At 42.2% G+C, this 21,965-nt stretch overlaps 1 protein-coding gene across 1 annotated transcript in view; it reads left to right on the forward strand.

The window, feature by feature from the left end:
* The window catches only part of LOC309701482 (uncharacterized protein), a 2,150,955-nt gene that overhangs the window by 1,484,549 nt on the left and 644,441 nt on the right, over positions 1-21,965 (forward strand). Inside the window, exons 23-24 of the mRNA XM_082525718.1 lie at positions 140-319; positions 2,427-2,603. Coding sequence (XP_082381844.1) covers positions 140-319; positions 2,427-2,603 — 357 coding nt within the window. The remainder of the gene's footprint in view (positions 1-139; positions 320-2,426; positions 2,604-21,965) is intronic.

Below are 21,965 nucleotides of genomic sequence, written 5' to 3' on the forward strand. Positions count from 1 at the left end.
TGTTGGCTTCAGCTGTTTGGAGTTTCCATTTTCTAAACTTCTACATTCTGAACCTTCTTCAGCTCTGAACAGATGATGAAACACTGAATGATTTCAAGCACTTTGTCTAATAAACTTACATCTTTCATTCTTTATACAGATTGAGGAACTGTGGTTTGTCAGAGATCAGCTGTGATTATCTGGCAGCAGCACTGAAGTCCAACCCCTCGTATCCCACAGAGGTGGACCTGAGTGGAACCTACAGCAACCTGCAGGATCCAGGAGTGAAGCATCTGTGTGATTTGCTGGAGAATCCACGATGTCGATTTGAAACTCTGAGGTCAGTCAGCATGTTTTAGTTGTGCTGAGATGAATATGATGTGAAAGTTGTGCTGACACTAAACTGCAGACATCAGGCTGATATTATACTGATCCACACTGAGGATCTTCATGGTAAAGTCTGTTTTCTTCTTCTCTGGTTTAGTCCATTGACTGCAGCAGAACAATGTTCACATTTCAAACAGTGATACTCAACGTATGGCCCGCGGCCCACACGCGGCCTGCCCACCTTTCCTGATTCAGAGAGAGGGGACCCTGATTAACTGTGTAGCTTCTTCCTCACAGTTCTAAGTATCAGACACAACAATGAATAATCCACAGCTGACTGTCTTTAGCAGGTCAAAGGTCACGGCACACAGCAGACAGTCAGAAATATTCTAACTCTGATCATTTATCAGTTGTGACACTGTGAGACTTGATCAGAGGTGTGATCATCACAGCAGAGGCCTTTGTGTCAAAGTCACTGAGGATCAAACAGAAACACATGAAGCAGATTTTCCTCTTCTGGCTTTTTATAGCAGATAACCTTCAAAATATTCTGCAGTCGATCAAAAACTGAAGCAAACCATGAAGCAACATGTGAACATGAGCTGATGCTGCTGAAGTGAAGCAAAGTTACAGAGGTTTGATTACAGACACAGCTGAGAGTTTGTAATCTGTCATCATTTTAAAAAGTTTCCATGGAACAGCAGAAATGAGGCTTTACTGTCAGAGGCCGACAGCACTGAACACAACAGCAGACTGGTGGCTAATAAACAGTGAATGATGCAGAAACAGATGTTTGAAGCTGTTCTTGGAGTACACTGAGAGAGAGAGAGCTGTGCAGGCAGGAACAGCCAAAGTCAGAGAGAATTCATGAGCATATTGATCAAACGTGAAGCAGAGTTTGGATCTTCTTTTGCTGCTCCTTCACTCAGTTTTGGTTGGAGACAGATGAAACCTGCAGCTTCAGGATCTGTGAGCTGTCCACTTTCAGCCCCGACGGCGTGTCCGTGTACGTGCCGTCGAGTGAACGATCCACGCTCTGTGTTTCCATCTTTGTGTGTTTAGCTGCTCTCATTTACTGTTTTAGCTGTTTGCTGCTTGTTGAAATAGTTTGTGAGCTTTAACCTGAGATTCTGGCAAAATACATTTATATTAAACATCGATTCAGGATTGAATGAATCAACATCGTTTTATTCAAATTAAAACCATTTAAATGGGAACATGAATTTTTTACAGCCGCCTCTAATGCTGGGTAATGTCAGCTGGTCCATGTGCAGCTGGCTGTGAGGCTCAGGGAGCGTCTACAAAGTGCAACACTGAAAGAACATCATCCATAAATATTGAGTAAGAACTGGACTCTCATACAGCGAGACTCAAATGCCTTTAAACATCAGCTTATCCTGCTGATCCTAGTCCAACACTGAGTTTGTAAAAACATGTTTGTCAATCATTTTGTTTGGTTTCTGAGGAAAAAGATTCAATAAGTTGCTGCTAATACACAACATTTCATCATATTTCCTCATAACCCTCTTTTGTCTGACCATTTGATCCCATTTGAATTTGCAATAAAGGATCCACAGAGTTTGGTGACAATAATGACAGTAGATGTTTGTGTGAAAGTGCTGGAAGCAAATGAGTGTGTGATGTTCTTTCAGTGTTGCACTTTGTAGACGCTCCCTGAGCACTGGTCTCACAGCCAGCTGCACATAGAGACCAGTGTTGTTAGTCCAGGTCAGAAGATGACTTGTTGGAATGAAAATGAGCTTGTAGTTTGTCTGCTTTAATAATGTGACTGGAAAAAGGTGTTGGACTTCAAATATGTCCATTTCTGTCACACTTCACCTTTAAAAGTGAAGCCATGTGGTTCCTGGAAGGAAAAACACGACTTTTTCAAGTCTTTGTCCTGTTTTTATGAGAAATGTACGACTTTAATGTGAAACATTCAGAGTTTTTTCTCTTGTTGTGTTTGTTTGAAGCTGCTTCCTGTTGGCTTCAGCTGTTTGGAGTTTCCATTTTCTAAACTTCTACATTCTGAACCTTCTTCAGCTCTGAACAGATGATGAAACACTGAATGATTTCAAGCACTTTGTCTAATAAACTTACATCTTTCATTCTTTATACAGATTGCAGAGCTGTGGTTTGTCAGAGATCAGCTGTGATTATCTGGCAGCAGCACTGAAGTCCAACCCCTCCCATCTGAGACAGCTGGACCTGTTCTACAACAACAAGCTGCAGGATCCAGGAGTGAAGCATCTGTGTGGTTTCCTGGAGAGTCCAGGATGTAAACTTGAAACTCTGAGGTCAGTCAGCATGTTTTAGTTGTGCTGAGATGAATATGATGTGAAAGTTGTGCTGACACTAAACTGCAGACATCAGGCTGATATTATACTGATCCACACTGAGGATCTTCATGGTAAAGTCTGTTTTCTTCTTCTCTGGTTTAGTCCATTGACTGCAGCAGAACAATGTTCACATTTCAAACCTTCAAAGAAGAAGAAAAATCCTCCACTGGAAAATTCACTGTGAAACTCTCAAACTCTTCATTGCACCTTAAAGTCTGTGTGACACTGAAATCCAAAGCAAAATGTGCGTTTGCTTTACAGACAGCAGTCCAACACAAACATACACACATCATCCAAAACACAGTCCAACATCCAAATCTCCTCCACTGCCAGCATGAATGATGGGAAAGAGAAGGAGGAACACTCTGACATTCAGGGTTAGAATGAGTTTCATCAAGCAGACTGTGAAGATCAAAGCTGCATTAGAAAGCTTACATGAATGAATGAGTGGACAGAAGTGGACAGACATCATCTGAAGCACTTCAAAGGCTTTAAATCAGCACATTTCTCTTTATTCTTTATCAACTCTGTTAGTTTCTCTCAGTTTTCTGTGGAATGAAGCTAACAGCAGGCTAATAAGATGCTGACCAATAGGTTTCTATTAAAGGTTGTAATTTGCATATGAAAAAGTGCTTTGGCTCAGCAGGGATCAGCTTACAGGTAGAATACAGCTGCTGGATGGGATTAGCATGTCATAGCTATCTACCAAACTGCTAACTGGGGGATTTCAGGCCATCTATGGATCATTTTTGCTAACTGTTTATTCAGCTTAGGCTCACAGGGCTGCAGCCTGTGCCCTAGCTGTCATAGGGCAAGAGGCGTGGTCCACCTGCACAGGTGAGCAGTCCATCACAGGGCCAACAGAGAGCGACAGAGAAGCACTCCCTCACATCCACACCTACAGCCAATGTAGAAGCACCAATGAACCTAAGCAGCATTTCATTGGACTGTGGGAGAACATCCAACCTCCACAGAAAGGCCCAGCTGACCAACAAGCTTCAACCTACAACCTTCTTGCTCTAAGGCACTAGTGCTAACCACTTTTGCCCATTTCAGCCCAAATCCTGCATCTTCCTGTTTCTGACTCCAGGCCAGCTCCACTAACACTTTCTCATCAGACACTGCCACCTAGTGGAGGAAGTCTTAGTTCCATTTGAAGCTTCAGATTACAGTTAGTTCCTTTACAAAGAGGTGGAGGTGGTGGGGCCACAGCACCATCATCACTGAGTGCCATAGGACACTTAACCTTTGTTTCCATATGCTGGGAACTTCCTGTTGTTCCAAGGAGGACTGGAAAATGTGTGAAAATCTCCCAGTCAGTTCCTCACAGCACACTTCAATCATTTCCCTCCCACAGCATCAGGACCAGGGCTTTTTCTCTCTTTGGTCCCACTAAGAGATTTCCACACAAACACCTCATCAGTGGGACTCTCAGAGCTACCAGCCCTTTGCTACAATCACAAAGCTCTTCATTGAAATCAATGATATCAAAGCTGGAATCAAATGAGTCCAAGTCTTCTGCTGATTCAGCATCACATTCATCTTTGCTCCTTGTTCTGCATCCCCACCATGGACTTCATTCCTTTCCAAGCCAGCCTTGAGTGTCCTTTATTCAGCTCATCCTCTGCTTTACTTTTACACCTGATTTTAGCTGCTTTATCTCTCTTTCAACAGGTTTCTGTGCCTCAATCTTTTTCTTCTCTCCCTCATAACAAGACAGCTTCTTCTGCCTGAGAACATGTTGGAGTGATTTACTAATCCAGGGCTGCTTATTGGGGAAAATACTTCCTGTTTCCAAAGTAATCCCCATTTTTCCCAGAAAGAAATGTCAGTAGAAATCGATGATCTAAGTGAGAACATGAGCCTTTCAAAAGTCCCAGTGGGTGCAGTCAAAGCAGTCCCTCAGTCCCAGTATAGAGTCTTTGGTCCAGACTGGAACAGCTGTGTGCCCAGTTTGAGCTCTCTTCAGTGCTGTGACCTGACAGACCCAGAGGGGCCATCACATCACATTTAGAAGCTCCCCTGATGGAGCCACAACACATGTCCAATACTTAGTCTGTCTTGTTGGACCAAGGGCGTAGATTTGGTTTTGCCATTGGTGGGGACGAATAATTCAACCACCGAACTCTGCCCTGTTTCTTTTTTTTTTCCCTTTTTGTTTTGGCTTCTTAATAAAAAGAGGAGAAATATACTTGCCTACATATGCTATTCTACGTGCTTTTAAACCATTTAAAATCACAATTCATAGTTTTATATGTGAATTATATAATGTTAAATTACTATTAAACAAATGACTGACTAAAGTATTTTAGGCTTTAGTTTACTTCAGCCATAATCCATATAAACCAGGTATCATACAAAAATAAAAATAGAGTCATGACAATAAAAGAATATGACTTTAAGGACTTAACAACATTACTTCTGTTATATTTTGGCACTAAGGGAACACTGAATGACCTGGTGGTTTTTGTCCATAAAACTACTCGTCTAAGATTACTACAGAGTAAAAGATCTCTCAGCAAAATTATGCAACATTTTAGGCACTATTGCTCCGATCAAATCAGTGAGCTGGGATGTTTTATTCTAAACATGAACTACTGTTACAGCAACAGACATGGACTACTGGCGTCCCACACAACTCAACGTCCACTATGTGAAGGAGCCAAACACATGCCTGCTCCTCTCATTAACTGAGATAAACTGCTGGCATATTGGTTTTGCATCTATACTGTCCAGTCTCTCCTGGTGGACACACAGCAGCATTGTTTAATCTCATTTGAGTCACTGTTGACCTTACCCATGTTTTTAGTCTTCTGAGAGCACTGAAGCTTCTTTCAGCCTCAGTACCTGCGTTTTATCCTCAGATTACAATTATTATTCTGTGCTTGATGTGCCTCACCTTTGGCCCTGGCTCCTCCCCTCTGACTGCACTAGGACATATTGTCACCTGATAAAATTACACATTGATTCGTGCCATATGAAAAGTGAGACGTGTCAATTCAGATTCTTTGTCAAACATACACTAATGAATCAATTTACAGCAGCAGCCTAACAATTGTCATGATAATAAATACTAGTTAATCTATAGCACCAAATCATCAGTCAGTCACCTGTGACCTCGCCTCTTCTCCTCTGAGCTACAACATGGCAGAGCTGCCTCTGTCACCTGATGAATAACAGTGAGACATTCCACATACGTGCAGTCACACATGTGCTTCAAATACAGTCATGAACCAACAGGTCATCATCCAATTCCACCTGTGATCTTGTGTCACCATTGCTCTCTGAGCTTTGTGTTGGTTCTTCTGTCACCTGACAAATAGGACAAACATGACAATAAGAATAAAATGTGCAGCTGCTTCAGTGTTTCTGTCAATTTGTGCAGATCTTGACTCATCAGTAATGTTTGTAGGGTGAGTGCATTTTTAAAACAATTTGTGCAAACTGCACTACAAGGTGGATATTTGCAAAATCATGACGACCTCATGACATTTTGTCGCAAAAATTAACCCTATGAATATGTCAGCACCATTAGGATGAAATTATTGTGTCACCAACATTTTAATGTTAGACGTATAATTTTAACAGCCTCTGTGAACTAATAACTAAAACAAATCTGCGCCCTTGTGTTGGACCAACTGGAAGAAATGATTCAAGGACTTAGTCACAGAACAGAGATTCAAATCTCCAAAATCCAACTGGCTGCATCAGGACATATAGTCTGAAACTCTACACAGTTTCCTGTTTGAAGCTGCTTCCTGTTGGCTTCAGCTGTTTGGAGTTTCCATTTTCTAAACTTCTACATTCTGAACCTTCTTCAGCTCTGAACAGATGATGAAACACTGAATGATTTCAAGCACTTTGTCTAATAAACTTACATCTTTCATTCTTTATACAGATTGTGCGACTGTGGTTTGTCAAAGATCAGCTGTGATTATCTGGCAGCAGCACTGAAGTCCAACCCCTCCCATCTGAGAGAGCTGGACCTACAACTTAACAACCTGAAGGATCCAGATGTGAAGCAGCTGTCTGATCTTCAGCAGAGTCCAGACTACAGACTGGAGTCTCTGAGGTCAGTAGAGTGATGGAGTGAGTGGGTGGTGCTGTCAGCAGTATTGTACTAAACACAGTCAGTATGAAACAAAGATCCAGTGTTTCCTGTAAAGCTGCAGCTTCTCAGTGAAGCTGTGAGAGGAGAACGGTGACAGGCTTCAGGATTGGACACAAACACTTCCTGTTTCTCACCTTTATGGTCACCATAGTAACGGCTGACACGCTCTGATCAAACACTGTCAACAGCCAATCAGCTCTCTGAACAAAGCAGCACACAGACCAATGACTGCATTGATTTCCAAGTTTAAAGCAGTGAAGAACACAGTCTGTAGGTGAGGAAGAATTTAGTGAGAGCAGATGTTTGGATGGAATTCCTCCAGTTAACAGCTGGAACCGTCCATCTGGATTGTTGGGCTTGTTGTTGGGGTTCCTACAGAGCTCAGAGTGGACACACCAAGGTTCTTCTAATGAATGAAAGTCCAAACTCAAACTAGGAGGGAAAAACATTTTCAGCAACTTCAATAAAAATCCAAAGATTAGAAAAAGTGAAGCAACAATGAGTCCTAGTACAGTCCCAGCACTGACGTCCCTGCTGCTCTTTATACTGGATGTGCTGCATCACTGACTGACAGCTGATGAAAAGTCTCTGGAAACACTCGTTTATCTCCTCTGCTCTTCCTCCTTCTCTCTGCAGGTGGAGCTGATGATGGTAAACAGGACGGTGTGTGTGCTGAGAGAGGAGCAGCTGTGTCCTGATGATCCAGAGAGGTTGAAGCAGCAGCAGCTTGTGTGTAGAGATGCTCTGACTGGGCCATGTTACTGGGAGGTGGAGAGGAGAGCTTCATCCAGCAGTGACTGACAGAGGAATGAAGTGCAGATGACTGTCAGTGCTGCAGAGTGAACTGCTCTGAGAACAGCTCCACTGTCAGACACAATGTAGAGTCCAGCATCAGCCCTGTGTGTCCCTCTGGATCTGACAGAGGATCATCAGTGTATCTGGACTGCTCTGCTGCTGCTCTGTCCTTCTACAGTCTCTGCACAGTCTCTGTCTCACTCTGGAAAGATTTTACAACTTGTTGTAATTACAGAACGTTAATATAATATTCAAACATGTGATCTTCTCTTTATTTCTGAATCTTTACCAAATAAAGAAAAACCAAACGAACAAACAGAAGCTGTCGTGTCCTTTTTCACCACATCTGTGAATCTTTTCTGTGTTTTTCCTCTTTTCCTCCTTCCTGCAGCTCCATCTTCATCATTCTGTGTCCAGTATATGTGAACACGTCCAAAGCATCTGAGCCTCATGTTACCCGTTTGTGTGAGTTACGCCTGTCGTTGTGTTGTGGTGTATAAATAAGGGGCAGGAGACAGCGCTGGATCTCCGAGTTCTTTACTGTCAATTTCTGCAACATCTGCAATATCTAGAAATGCAAACCTGTGAGCTGTGTGTGTTGTGCGTCTGCTCGGCCACCTCTCCTCCGGCCGTGCTGGAAGCAGCTGTGCGTTTGACAGTTTTATCGACTCGACAATAATCAAACAAATTAAATGTTCAAAAATATCAACTTAAGCACTTCAAAGTCAACAAAAAGCTTAAAACAATGAAATAATATTTCACTGACAAAACAACAGCTCATAAGAACGATACACAAAATAATACAGAAACAAACAAATAAAAGTTATTAACCAGGATCCATGTTTTTGTCACAAACACTGAATCAGCTGATTCACTCTTTATGTTTCTGAGTTTGTTTTGTGATTATAGTTCTGGTTTCTGTTTCTGTGTCTTCACTGTGTCCCACGTCTCCTTACTTTGGACTCTGTGTTATATTTCCTGTTTTACTTTGACAGTCCTGTGTTACTGTTTCCTGTCTCGTGTGTGTAATTGGTCCCAGCTGTGTTTCCCTCCTGTCTCCCGTTCCCTGATTACTAAACTGCGTCCACGCCGCCGGCGCTCCTCTCCACAGCTGGATTCCAGGATTTCAGAGCATCCAGCTGTGGTGAGTGATGGAGACACTTTCTCTGCTCCCTCAGTAATCAGGACAGTTTATTGAACATCAGAGGACATAAAGGACTGTTTTTCACCTGCCCGTTCTGAACCTGGACATTAAAGACTGCTGGCTTCAAGGACATTAATCCCAGTGTCAGCCAGCCAATAACAGCCTGTGTTTTTCAGCTCTTTAGGAGTCAGAAATGAGAAAGACACAGACTGCTAACCTCTCCCTGCAGGAAATAAGCTCCGCCTCTTCCTGTCCTGTATATGAGTGATTCTGACATGAGACACAATGAGTTTCCTGTTTATTGTGACTTAAAGCGAGCAGCAAAGACACTAAACTGTGTGTTTCCAGCTGAAGCTGCTTTTTGTGTTGCTCCCACAATCCTGTCTAAAACAGTCAGTGAGGAAAACTCAGTTTATGCTTCCAAGCTCATTGTGAGAGGGCACATTGTGTTCCTGCAAGTGCTGATTTTGTCTGCATCCCTGAGTTTAGTGAGCTGCCTCCAAGGACTTGTGAAGCCCAGTGTGTTAAGGCTGCATCTCCCAGATGTTTCCACCTTTCCAGCACAGACGATAAATGTTCCCACAAAGGCTCAAAGACTGTTTGATTTTGTGAGTGTTGGCCTCAAGAGATTGCTCAGTGAGCACCTGAGTGTTTCTGGGACATCGGACACTAACTGGAACTTCAAGTCTGGTTCTGAAGCTGCACATGCAAAGACTGTTTCTGGTTGTAGAGACCTGGCTGTTCCAGGGATTGTAACCTCCCCAGAGGCTGAGCTGCTGACCTCAGCTGACTCTGGAGCCTTGAAGGTAACTAAGTTTGCACCGCTCGGGTGAGCCATCTCAGCTGCAACAGCCTCCACAGAGAGCTCACGCAAGCTTACCCAGCCTGCTGAGGATTTTATGCTGCTGCAGCCCAAAAGGCATCCTGAGCTGGCTGACAGCCACCCACAGCTTCAGCTGCCTCAGCCAGGGGTCTCCACACCTGCTGGCCCTGCATCTGCTCTGACTGGGGGCTCCGGAGAGCCGCGCCAGCCATCCATCTCTGCTGGGGCTCCTGTTTGAGAATGTAGGAGTGTAAACTTCAAATATCTGCTCGGTTTGTCAAGATATCACATATTTGCAAAAGTGCTCTGACGTTTTTGGAGACGTCTGTTACCCACCATCTGGATAGCTAACCGGGAGGTTGAGGGTCATTAGAGCCGGCACATCGTTTTTGGACCCCCACGGCCTTTGGCTGTTCAGGTTTAAACATGATATATAAGTCACTTAGATCACGTAAAAATGTTATCGTTTGGCTTTTTTCAGTGTTGTTTGTTTGGTTTGGCTGAAGTTACAGTTTTCACACAGCTGAATAAACGCCAAACAGAAAAGTGATTAAACAGAAGTGTGAGACGGTCGAGAGTTTACTCCTGTGTCCTGTTAGATTTTAGACAGCAAGGAGCAGACGGCTGAGTTTATTAAACTCCACCGAGACAGCGGTGACGCGGATCTGAAGGCCAGACCGTCACAGCCGCTCACTTCCCGCCTACCCGACCTTTGGAGGACCCGGCCCACGTAGACCTTGAAGGCCGGGTCCTCAGGAGGATGCAGCCTGTGAGTTTGGACACGCCATGACACATGATGTTCTACAGCTGATGTGTTTAAATGAGCTCTACAGGTGAACAGACTTATTAACGTTACCAGCATAATAAACTGTCCTGTCACTGAAGGTGTCTGCCCAACAAGGACGTGGTGCTGAATGCATCCAGACCCCTGCTGACTGTCTTTGCAGCTTCGGTCAAAGGTACAGTGTCCACTGTGACCCTGAGAGCAGGACACAGCCAGAGGTGAGTCAGCAGTTACAAACTAAATGCTGCTGACATGAATCAAACTGCTGGATAACCCACTGCTCATGAAAATGGCACCTTTCTGTTGCTTTTTGACATTGCTGAGAATATTTGAATTGTGACTCAGATGGCAGATCCAGGCTCTCAGCCTCCAGCTGAAACTTCCAGTCCTCCCCCAGCCAGAAGCTCTGATGCTGGGCTGAGAGACTTTGATCCTTCCCTGGATCCAGAAATCCAGGAGGGAGAAGGAGAACAGGACCTCCTTCCTGATCTGGAGAGGCCTGAGGGAAAGAAAGATGGAGCAGACAGAGCTTTGAACAAATCCAAACTTCCTGAGCTTCACCTCCACAAAGGTGCAACGTTTTTGTTTTCTTGCGCTTAAAATAACCTGATCAGCGTTCTGCCGACGGTTTGTTTACATTTCTCACATCTGTGATTGTTCACACGGGTTGGACACGAGCAGAGAGGGCTTTCAAGATGAAAAAGCCAACGTGAAACTTTAACGGACGACAATTGCAAGTTTTTCAATCAAATCTCCGTCACACCCTTCCTTGACCTCATCACGTTACCCACCTTAGTCAAGGAACAGTGGTTCGGGAAAATATGCATTTGTTTTTTGGACTACTTTAAAACGTATCTCAACTAGTGATGTGCGGATCGATACTGAAATATCGATTCCTGCGATACCCGTCATTGTGTCCGGCCCCTTGGCGTGCACACTCACAACAATGGCTGAGCATAAACAGAGTCATGTGCAGACGTATTTTACCTCCACGAATAGCTGAGACGTGGTTTGCCATACATGTGGCAAGAATGTGAGGTGTTGTGGTAACACCGCTGACCTGGGCCCTGTTTCAGGAAGCCGGTTTAGAAAACCCAGAGTGAAAAACGATACTCAGGGTTGAGTAACCCCGAACTGTCCAACTCGGAATATTCGGTTTCAGAAAGGCTGATAACAAGTAGTTCAATCAACGCGGAGTTGCTTTAACCCCAAGTGAAGCGCGCGCACGAGGATACATAAAGCCCTGATTAGTGGAGCACAGATTAAGCGAGTCACCATGGAGACGGAGGGAAAGAAGGCGCGGTCAATGTATTTTACAGCGCTTGACGCCGAAATTCTGATGGCAGCATATGCCGATAACATGCAAATTTTGCAGAAAAAAAGTAACACAGCCTCAGCTGCAAAAGAAAGGGAGCATGCATGGCAAAACATAGCCGACAGAGTCAATGCGTGAGTGTTAATTTAAACATTGATCTAGGGATTTCCACCCATTTAACACGTTATTTTATTATATTTAATTTTTTATTTTATACATTTGATTTTGTGATGATGTGAGCACAAGTGCAACCCAACAGGCCCCAAACGTTCCTGGCAGCAAGTAAAAATGAAATATAAAAATATAGTCCAAACAGGTAAGGTGTAATTGTATTATGAGCCATAGTGCTTGGTCTGTTTGTCCCATGTAAATCAATTGCAGTTAGAGGCTACATTAATTTTCTTTCTGTAAGCACTTATTGAAATTATCTGAGCACATTACAAGTACATATTTGCTTACTCTGTATGCTCAAATGTGGCCCGTTATAGCCAACAGAAAAAAAGCGGAGGCCCGAAAAACAGGTGGGGGTCCTCCACCACCACCACTCACAGAGGCTGAGCAGTTGGCCCTCAGCCAAAACAGTGGGCGCCCTGTGGCCGAAGGCATCTCTGCGGGGACATCCTCTGAGTCAATAACCCCGCAAGACACAAGTGCCTACATAAGGGGTAAATTCAAAATAATACATGATGTGCATACATCCTTTCTTCACAGTCACCTTTGCAGTGCTACTCATTCATTTGATAAACTCTTTACCATAATGGATTATTTTGTAGTGAAGTTATTTTCCTACTGATTTTGCCTTCCCTCAGTCTTGGTTGTCTTTGAGAGCATAATGACAATGAAGTGTAAGGTGATTGGTATGTTTGTTAATTGCCATTTGGTCCCTTGTAAGTTATAAGTGACCTGTATAAACCTCATATTCTATCAGTTGATGGTGGTGGTGTACTGCATCTGGTGCAGCCTCCTGTTGAGCCAGACCAACATGCAGTTGTGAGTAATACTCCACAGATTATATGAGTTTACAGTAGAACAGCAATGTTGTTTATTTCTTTACTACAGGAAAATAATGAAGAAACATTGACAGCTGTTACAGAGGAGGAAGCAACAGAGACACTTTATGAGGTTTACATCTTTTAATACTTTGTGTACAGGAAATACAGGCGACCAATAAAGCCAGTTGAACAAAAATCTGTTTATTCTTCTTTCAACATGTTGAGGTGATGGGTCAAAAGAAATGATTGTGACATATGGTGTCTCTGACTGCTCTTCCATCTTGTATGTCCGTGGGAGGGTCAGGATGTTCATGGTTTGGATCACTGCTGATGTTTGGTTCAGAAGGACAGTGTTCTCCTCTAATTGTGGCAATGTTGTGAAGAATCACACATGCCACAATAATGTCACATGCCCTTTCTGGGGTGACCCTGAGTCTTTGCAGGCACTGGAACCGGGCCTTAAGCATTCCGATAGTCATTTCAATTCTGTCTCTTGTCCTGCAATTAGCCAGATTATATCGCTGCTGTGGGTCAGGGTAAGGGGTAAGCAAATAGGGTAAACATGGATACCCCCCATCACCAAGCAAGTAGCCAGTGAACTCTCCTAAGACAGATAGATACACTTCAGTTCAAATGTCCCTGAAGCAATTGGTCTTTATATATTTTAAAGTATTCTCAACTCACCATGTCCAAATTTTGTGCTCAGTGTACATTCACGGAATATTTGTGAGTCATGAACAGAGCCTGGCCACTTGGCTTCCACATTTGTGATAATGTTGGCAGCATCATATATGATCTTCACAGTGCAGAGAACACAAATTAGCATCCATTACTATGATGAAATAATTTGTTAGTTTGACATGCTACAGGGAACTATGTACCTGCACATTAATGCTGTGGAAAGACTTCCTGTTCACATAGTCTCCTTCATTTACTGAAGGAGCAATGATTGGAATGTGAGTGCCATCTATACACGCCTGGGAGCCCTGAAAATAAATGTAAAATTTAAGTAGTAGTTCAAGTATCACCACATCATAAATTAAGTTTTGGTCATCCTGATACCTGCAATTTTGTGGCATCCCTCTTTGATAAATCTTGTGGGTCTGTGACCGGGGAACACCACAAACGAGTGCAGGAGACGTTTCAGTGCAACTGTAACATTCCTGACTGCCCGACAGACGGTAGCCTTGGAAACGTGCTCAGCGTCACCAATATTATACAGAAAGCTACCGTTTGCAAAAAACCGAAGTGCAATACAAATAATATGTAATGAAATGAGAGCATGTCCGCGATGTGTCACATGCGTAATATATGGCCTGAGGATGTTATCCAAATAACTTATAGATTGTGCTGAGAAACGGTAACGTTCGCACAGACAATCATCAGGAAATGATAAAATGTCCAAACGCGCTCTGATCACTCTCTCCCGGCGGAGAGCTCTGCGGAGAATTTGGGCTTCACGATCTACTGGCTCTTCAAGGAAGGGACACGCCATGTCCGACACTTCCTACTGTCAGGTTTCCGACAAAGGGGCGGAGACAGTCAGGGTTAGTTGTAGTAAACCTGCTAGGGGGCAGGTTAGCTTCACGGAGTGTGTCGTCATGGTGACTCACTGAGGCTTCATCTGAACTCGCTTTGTGAAACCGAAAACCCAGAGTTTTCGTTAACTCAGGGTATACTTACTCAGTTTTTCCACTAAACTGGCTTCCTGAAACAGGGCCCTGGTCAAACACCTCAGAGTGAATCATATCACAGAATATGACGAGCGTATGTTGAGGCGAACTGAAGAGGAGGAGAGGGAGAGGTGCTGCCAGGGCGAGACAGACGTCTCTCACAGAGTCCTTTAATGCTGCAGGCAGGCAACAAATAGCCACAACTTCAGGTTTTTCATTTCTATATGATAATTCTGCATCATTAAGTGATAAGAACAAGTAATCTGATGTCCTGTGATCATTACGACGCTATAATTTGAGATAAAATAAAAGATAGAGTAAAAAAAATAAGTTTTTGTACAGAGTATCGTATCAGATCAGTATCGTCGATACCACCCTGAATTTTACTTGGTATCGGATCGGAAAGGAAATCAGTGGAAATCAAATCCTGCTTCTACAGGTGTCCAGTTCATTCACTCTGACCCCTCCAGATAAGCGTTGCCAGTTCTCACTGTGCTGTAGATCACATTTTCTTGTGTTTGGGGTTATAACGGTTACTTTTGAGGTCTGTGTTATAAAGCAAGTTAATCCTGAATTTAACTGGAGAAGACAAATTCCCACTGCGTGGTGTAGTGCACAGCCAGGCATTCTTTACATTAGTTCGTTTGACAAAACCAAAAAGCCGAAAGTATTTACTTGGAGTTTGGTTTGATGAAATAAGTGCCAGAATCAGTGAATACAAATGATTCCAATGACATGAAAACTGGTGGAAGGACAAATCCCTATATACAATATTTGTCATGGTCTACGGTGGGTGGCTGGAGTTTCCATTAGGCTCCTGAACTGACCTGGGATCTGCCCCTGGGCAGGGCCAACTCCAGCTCCTGCACACCTGGAGCCTATTGCAGGCAATCAAGCCAGAGGGATTTAAACCACACATTGATGTTCATTCACTGCCAGTTCGTCATCAACACATGTTGGTAACAGGCCGTATACGTTAAGTTCTTGCTGTGATTTATCCTGTTAAACACAACTCTCTTGTACTACAGTTGCTGTACCCACCTTGGCTCACACTCCACCTCCGGACTCAGGATACCTAGTGATCATTCTGGAAATCTCCCTCAGTGTGACTGTTCCCCACTCAGCTCCGTTCCGCATCTCAGGCCTCATTCCCTCGCCCTAGCCACGTTCCCCAGGGCACGCCACACCAAGGCTCCACGTCTCGTCATTTTTTGTCTTTGCCACGTTTTTTCTCTTGCACTTAAAACGTAATAAACTGTTACATCATCTACTGTCTCCGCTCTGGGTTTCTGCACCTGAGTCCTATTCGGTACCGGCCATCCGTCGCCGTGACAATATTAGATTTCTATACATTTTACGTTAGATAAAAACTTTGGTTGTAAGATTCAGATAATTATTTATTAAAAGCGAGACATTTTAAACGAGAATAAGAAAGAAAAGTATTTCTTTGTGTCCCCTTTTCCCTGTTAATGCCCCAGCTGGCCCCCTGGCAAAACCGTGCTAGACCCGCCCCTGCACAGTTACCAGCTGTCAGCTACTTATAGCATTAGGCATTAAAGTAATATTAAATAAATTCTAACAACAGCTTATCAAGCTTAAACGTGCTGCTGTGGTTTATCTGCTGGTTTCCTCTTTCTGGCGCAAAGTGGGAAACAAACAAGAGAGACGGAACTTGCGATCAGCTGATCATTGATTAGTTTCATGATTGAAGTAGCAGCAGGAGAGGGAGGGGGAGAGGAGGCGCGGCAGTCGCTCCATATATCGGTTGTTAAGCTTAACGTGGGAATGCGTTACAAACATTGAGAGAGAAACTTACAAACTTGCTTTACTTCTCTAGGACAGCTTTCACTGAGAAGAAATGCCGATTTGGAAACATGTAGCGAGGCGCTAAATGCTCCACCAGACAACCGAGAGGTCTCTTGTTGTCACATGCAAGAAAGCATGCTCTGAAGAATATCCAGGTAGATAACTGTGGCGATATGTTGGTTATATTACTTTAAAGTGCAACTGGCTAATTCTTATTTTAGCCAACTCAAAAAGTAAAAATGATGCAACGACCTTGAAATAACACATTTATCTCACTGAAACATGTCATTTAAATAAAAACATTTACTGAAATTAAAATAAATATACTGAATATAATATGGCTCAGATTTAATGGAATATAATGATCCTTTTGTGTTGCTGTTAAAGAAAGGGATAATGTGTGATTACTGCTTTTAAACTATGGGCTACAAACTAAATCCTTTTATTATTTCTGTCCTCGGTTTTAACTCATTAATAATCATTAGGATGAAGCCCCCTAAAAAACAACGTAAAGGTCATGAAAATGTAAACAATTTGGCATTTTGATGATGCATCATCCACATTAAAAAGTAGAGATCATATCAGCCCTGTATTTACTTGTATCGGATACATAAAAAATCTTTCCGTATCGCACAGCACTACAGAAAGCTCTTTTCTAGGGTTGTATTAAACATCTGTAACTACCGTAACTCCTGATCCATTTCCTCAATTAAAAGAAGTCCAATGATTCCTGAGAGCAGCAACTCTGCACTTTTCATTAATATTTGCATCATTACGGTAATCCCAGGTACATTGTTGCAGCAGCCCCGTGAAGGCAAAGGTTGAGAGAATAGTGAGTGAGCGTGATGGAACAATGTTATCACACGTTTGGCTTCTTTTTACCATGTTTGTTTCTTTTGTTCTTTCATGTGTTATTTACCAAGATTTGGATGGTGTTCTGCCTCGAGTTACCATAATGTCCCTAACATCACAAAAAAGCACAGAGTTGCTGCTTTCAAGAACTGCTGGAATTTTTCATTTGCCCCAATGGTTCAAGACTGAAGTTAGGCTAAAAACACTGGGACCAGTTTAAATGGGTTCATGTGTGTCAGCTGCATCGTCACTGCTGCTCTTATGTTATGTGTTTTTGTTGAAAACTAGGTGCTGTTTGGCCTTAATGATGTCAAACTTTTCATTCACTTGTTTGCTCCTAAATACGTTTCTATTGCAGGTCTTTTCCAGTTGAAAATGTGAGTGAGCACTACACAAATTACTGACACTGAAATACACTGAAAAGAAAAACAACAAAACTAAATCCAAACAAAAACAACTAAACGAAGTAGTTACACACGTTATAGAATATATATACTGGGCATACAAGCCTGGCCTAAGCTTTCTGTCAGGAAGACTGCAGCAGTCCAGGAGTTGGGTTAACTGTCTTTAAGTCCCACAGAAGAAATGTTTACATCAAAGTGCTTGCCAGGCTTAATCCAAATTAGGTACAGCCATACTTGAACTTATCATTGTATAGTATGTGGGACTATGAGCAATGGTTTTCTGGAAACAGAAACAGGCAATTTTATCATTAGTAGAGTCACAAATAACTAGAAAAACAATTGAAAACATAATGTACTCAACACAGCAATATCTCACAATATCCACAAGGGGTCACTATAGCTCATATATTGCCTAAATAGCACGTCATACAAATTGCCAATCATAAGGCACGGACATGGCAAGCTAGCCACAGTTAAACTAAACAATAGAAAAGTCCTTTATTTGTAATACCGCTGGATGTAATGACTGCGGGAGATTACAGCCACTGCTATTAACTTAGTGCCAAATAATCCTACCAACATGGTATCAAAGAACTGAGGCATAACTTTAACATGCACAAACAATTATAACAGCTTCATGCGAGTCATCCTGCCAAAAGGACTAACACTCACAGGTTCATAAACACACAACTTAATCACACGAAACAACTGTGATGCTCTGCAGTGGCACCTTTAGTCACTCCCACTCTGCGTGCTGAGCACATGCCCACTGATACGCTTATTTCCTTTGAGTGTGCTTGATTTCTGCCTCTAGACATTCTGAGGCCGAGTCAGAGCAGGAAACTTGAGCACACGTGGTCTCATTAAATCAGACAGCTGGAGTCATTTAAAAAGGATCTTTTAAGCAGTGCTGTCCCTCAGCTTCATAGTAGATCCATCTATGGATCAGATTGAAAATCCTAGCTGTCTTCTTTCTAGTTATCATGTTACAAGATTTTAAGAAAACTTGAACGCTGATCATGAGTTGAATGCCACTGATCTTCAAAATCATCCAAGCTTTTTGATAAATGCACACAAAAGTCGGGTGTCCATGCCACCCGCATGCAAGGTGACAAAAATACCCCAATCAGCCTTTCAAGCTGACAGCTAAAGAAACCATTTCACCAGATTTAGCTTCTTGGATATTGTGTTCACTATACTGTGTTCAAAATGTACTTCTCATTTAATAGAAGAAATGTAATCATGTCAATATAGAGGATTTCAAATTCTCACTCCTGTTAATTAAAAAAAAGAAAAAAGTAGGATAAGACATGAGAAACTCCTTGAAAAGGACAGTCTCCATTATAGCACCTCATGGAAGCTTTGTTAGACGACCTGTCATTAAAAACTAGAAAGACCATCCAGCATCGGGAGCTTTCAGACTTCCAGGTATGACAACAAGCCTATTGCTGGTTTGCCCACTCTGACTGTGTCAGTATTTGCTCCACATACCAACTGCTCCGACCCTAAAGTAAGCCAGAATCCCACACAGCCATATGTAGGCACATTCCAACCACAAAGAATAACTGGGGATTCTTCATCCTGTAAACATCCTGAACAACTGGTTTTGGTGGTTTGATGGGAACAGATCCTCACCTGATCAGGAATACCAACGATCACCCCACCACTCATGTCTTGTTGGGAAATGTTTGCAGTCCTCAAGCTGTGAAAGTCATCAGGTGCAGCAGTCATGAATACCATGTAAACATCCCTGTTGGTAGGACAAAGAAATAACAGTGGGATTCATTCGAGAAAACAGAACTTGTTTGATTCCCTGTCTGACAAAAAGAAATTAATGCAACGTAAAAATTCGATTTAAAAAATCAGCAGCATCATATGTAACCAGCTCCTAAATTACATATTGTTATAATTACACAAAATTTGTTCTAAAGCCCAAACTGCTCCTGGTATATCTGACTTTTAGCACCTCCAAGCCTGTAGTCATCTTGGTTATTAGTTAGGCCCCTCCCCCGTGTGTCGCTATGTGTATAGGCACTGTTAATGCTAGCATGAACAGATCATTCTTGCTGGCTGTTGTAGTGGCTTGAGCTAACTCTCATCCCAACTGTTTATATTTGGTTAAAGGAGCTGGAGTGGGCATTAATGCTCCACAATTTACAAGCTGGGACCTGCCGCTAATCCATGGTTAAAGCCTTTACCCACATCAACACTGCAGGCAGAGGCTAACATCTGCAATACTATTAATAATTACACATAACTGTAGCAACAACAAAGAGAGGCTCGAACAAGAAAGGCTTGAAACCCTTAGAAAAGACTGATCAGAGTTGGTTCAATGAACTCTGATCATGTTCATTCGGAGTTAAGCTCGTGTGTGTTTAGAGACAGAAAGCCATCATGTTACCAGGATTCTCCAGAGAAACACAGAAATAAAGAGCAGAGCCTCCATCTTCATTTAGTGGACAGAGGAATATGATCACAAATCAGTGTGGGCCAAAATTTGTATCTTAAAAACTAGGAGGGGATAAAGTTATACCAACATACTGTAATATTTTTATAATATACACTAGCAAACTTTCATGCTGTGTGTGATATTAAAAATATTGTATTGTGTGATATCACATTCTATTGTGATACAGCATTTTAATCTGACCTTTGATTTCTAAATGCTTCATTAAACTGTCAAATATACAAATATAGACAACTGTGGGATTTGTCTAAAGTATTTGCATATGCCATAGAAATGTTAGCACTCACAGTTTACTGGGCAAGGTTTATGCAAAGTTTCAACAAGACCAGTCCACTTATGACAAACGCGATCATACGAGCATTATAGTACGATGCAGTCTCTGCATGATATGACTATCTATTCAGCTGTAACCTGACAGGGACAAAGTCTAGGAGACAGAAACTGAAGATAGACACCATTTACTGATGGACCTGTTATATTAGGTGACAATTCCACGTGAAAGTCAAAAGAAATGAATACATACAGGGCAAGTCTTTATGAGGCAAACATGATGTGCATCTCACACGAAAGCGATTTAGGTGATTTTCTGTGAGAAATGTGTAAAAAGATCCGTACTCTGAATTTCAGATACTATTGATCTGTTTGTTGTGTGTCTGAGGGTTTACGCAGGGACGTTTTGTGTAAGCACTGATTGCTACAGTAGCATCCAATCAATGCTTACAGTGCAAAGAAACTGGCCTACAGTCTGACAGCTGCATTAATGTCTACACAATCTAAGAGTTTGAAAGATGGACACACGTGAGATGATCATAAATCCACAACAGAATCCTTTCTGTCCTAACATACTGATGAGAAAATAACTGAAGCACTCGTGTCAAGAACAACAACAAAGGGAAACATGCCTAACTTGGATTTCAGTGATTGTGAAAACAAACATATGCAAATGAATTTCCTCTGTGCGCTTTGCCTAATTCAGGAAATCACTATCAATCAAGTTGAGTGTGAGTCAGTGAGTATGTTATGTTCACATAGACTGTTACCTCAGGGGCTAACTTACCAGATGAAATGAACCTTTATGGAACGGAAACCCAGAATTTGTTTCAAGTCACATTTTAGCTTAACCTGCATGGTGGAAAGTGCCTGTACCAGAGACATGATTGTTGCTGCTTAGGTTAAAATATCTAGTATATGTCAATAATGTAACAAAAAAGAAGAAGAAAATCTGTGGCGGTGTAAAAGTCCCACTAAATGCGTCTCTCGGTGTACATCTAAACTATATAACGATTAACCGCCAACTGTGAGTTCAATTTAAATTTTCCTTTACAAATGTGTGTTTGTTTAGGAAGGAAAGAAATGTGTGCACACAGTGTTCGGCAATATAGACTCAAAGGCAGCACCAAGACTGGCACGAGACTATTTCCACTGCACTGAGGGTGGGAACTCCAGGCCTCGGGGCCGCTGTCCTGCAGGGTTTAGATGTGTCCTTGATCCAACACAGCTGATTTAAATGGCTCATTTTGAACGTTGACATATACATCAAGGAATGGACCAGCCACTGCACTGATGTTAAACCAGTTCAGAAGTTCATTTATCATCATGAACCACCAATTTATGAGCAGACAAACCAAAGTACACTCCAAGATTCAGTTGCTTGTAGAAGCACGTTTAGCAGCAACAGCTCAAAGTCATTGTTTTCTGTATGACTATCAGTCTCTCACATCATTGGGGAGTCATTTAGGCTCGCTCTTCTTTATAATGTTGCTTCACTTCATTGAGGTTTGCACAAATTTGTTTATGCAAAACTCACGACCACACTACTTCTATTAAGCTGAGCTTTAAACTTTCTAAAATATAAAACCTGCTAGACACCGGTGTTGTGCCAAAAAGTGATTGTCTGCCAAAAACTGATTTCTGGTATTTGCCAAAAAGTGATTGCTCGTATTTAAACTGCTATAAGTAACTTGTTGGGCTATAATATGTGAAACATATGTCAAATGCTTCCCTCATGGATGACATAAAGTCATCTTGAGCCACAAACAACATTCGTGTAACAAGGTAGAAGCCGCGATCAGTTTTTGGCAGCGACTTTTATATAACCTTTATTTATTTAGTTAAAAAAAAATCTCATTAACATTAAACATGTCTTTTGTAAGA

Source organism: Aulonocara stuartgranti (genome assembly GCF_965226115.1).
Source record: "Aulonocara stuartgranti genome assembly, chromosome: 23".
Taxonomy (NCBI): Eukaryota; Metazoa; Chordata; class Actinopteri; order Cichliformes; family Cichlidae; genus Aulonocara; species Aulonocara stuartgranti.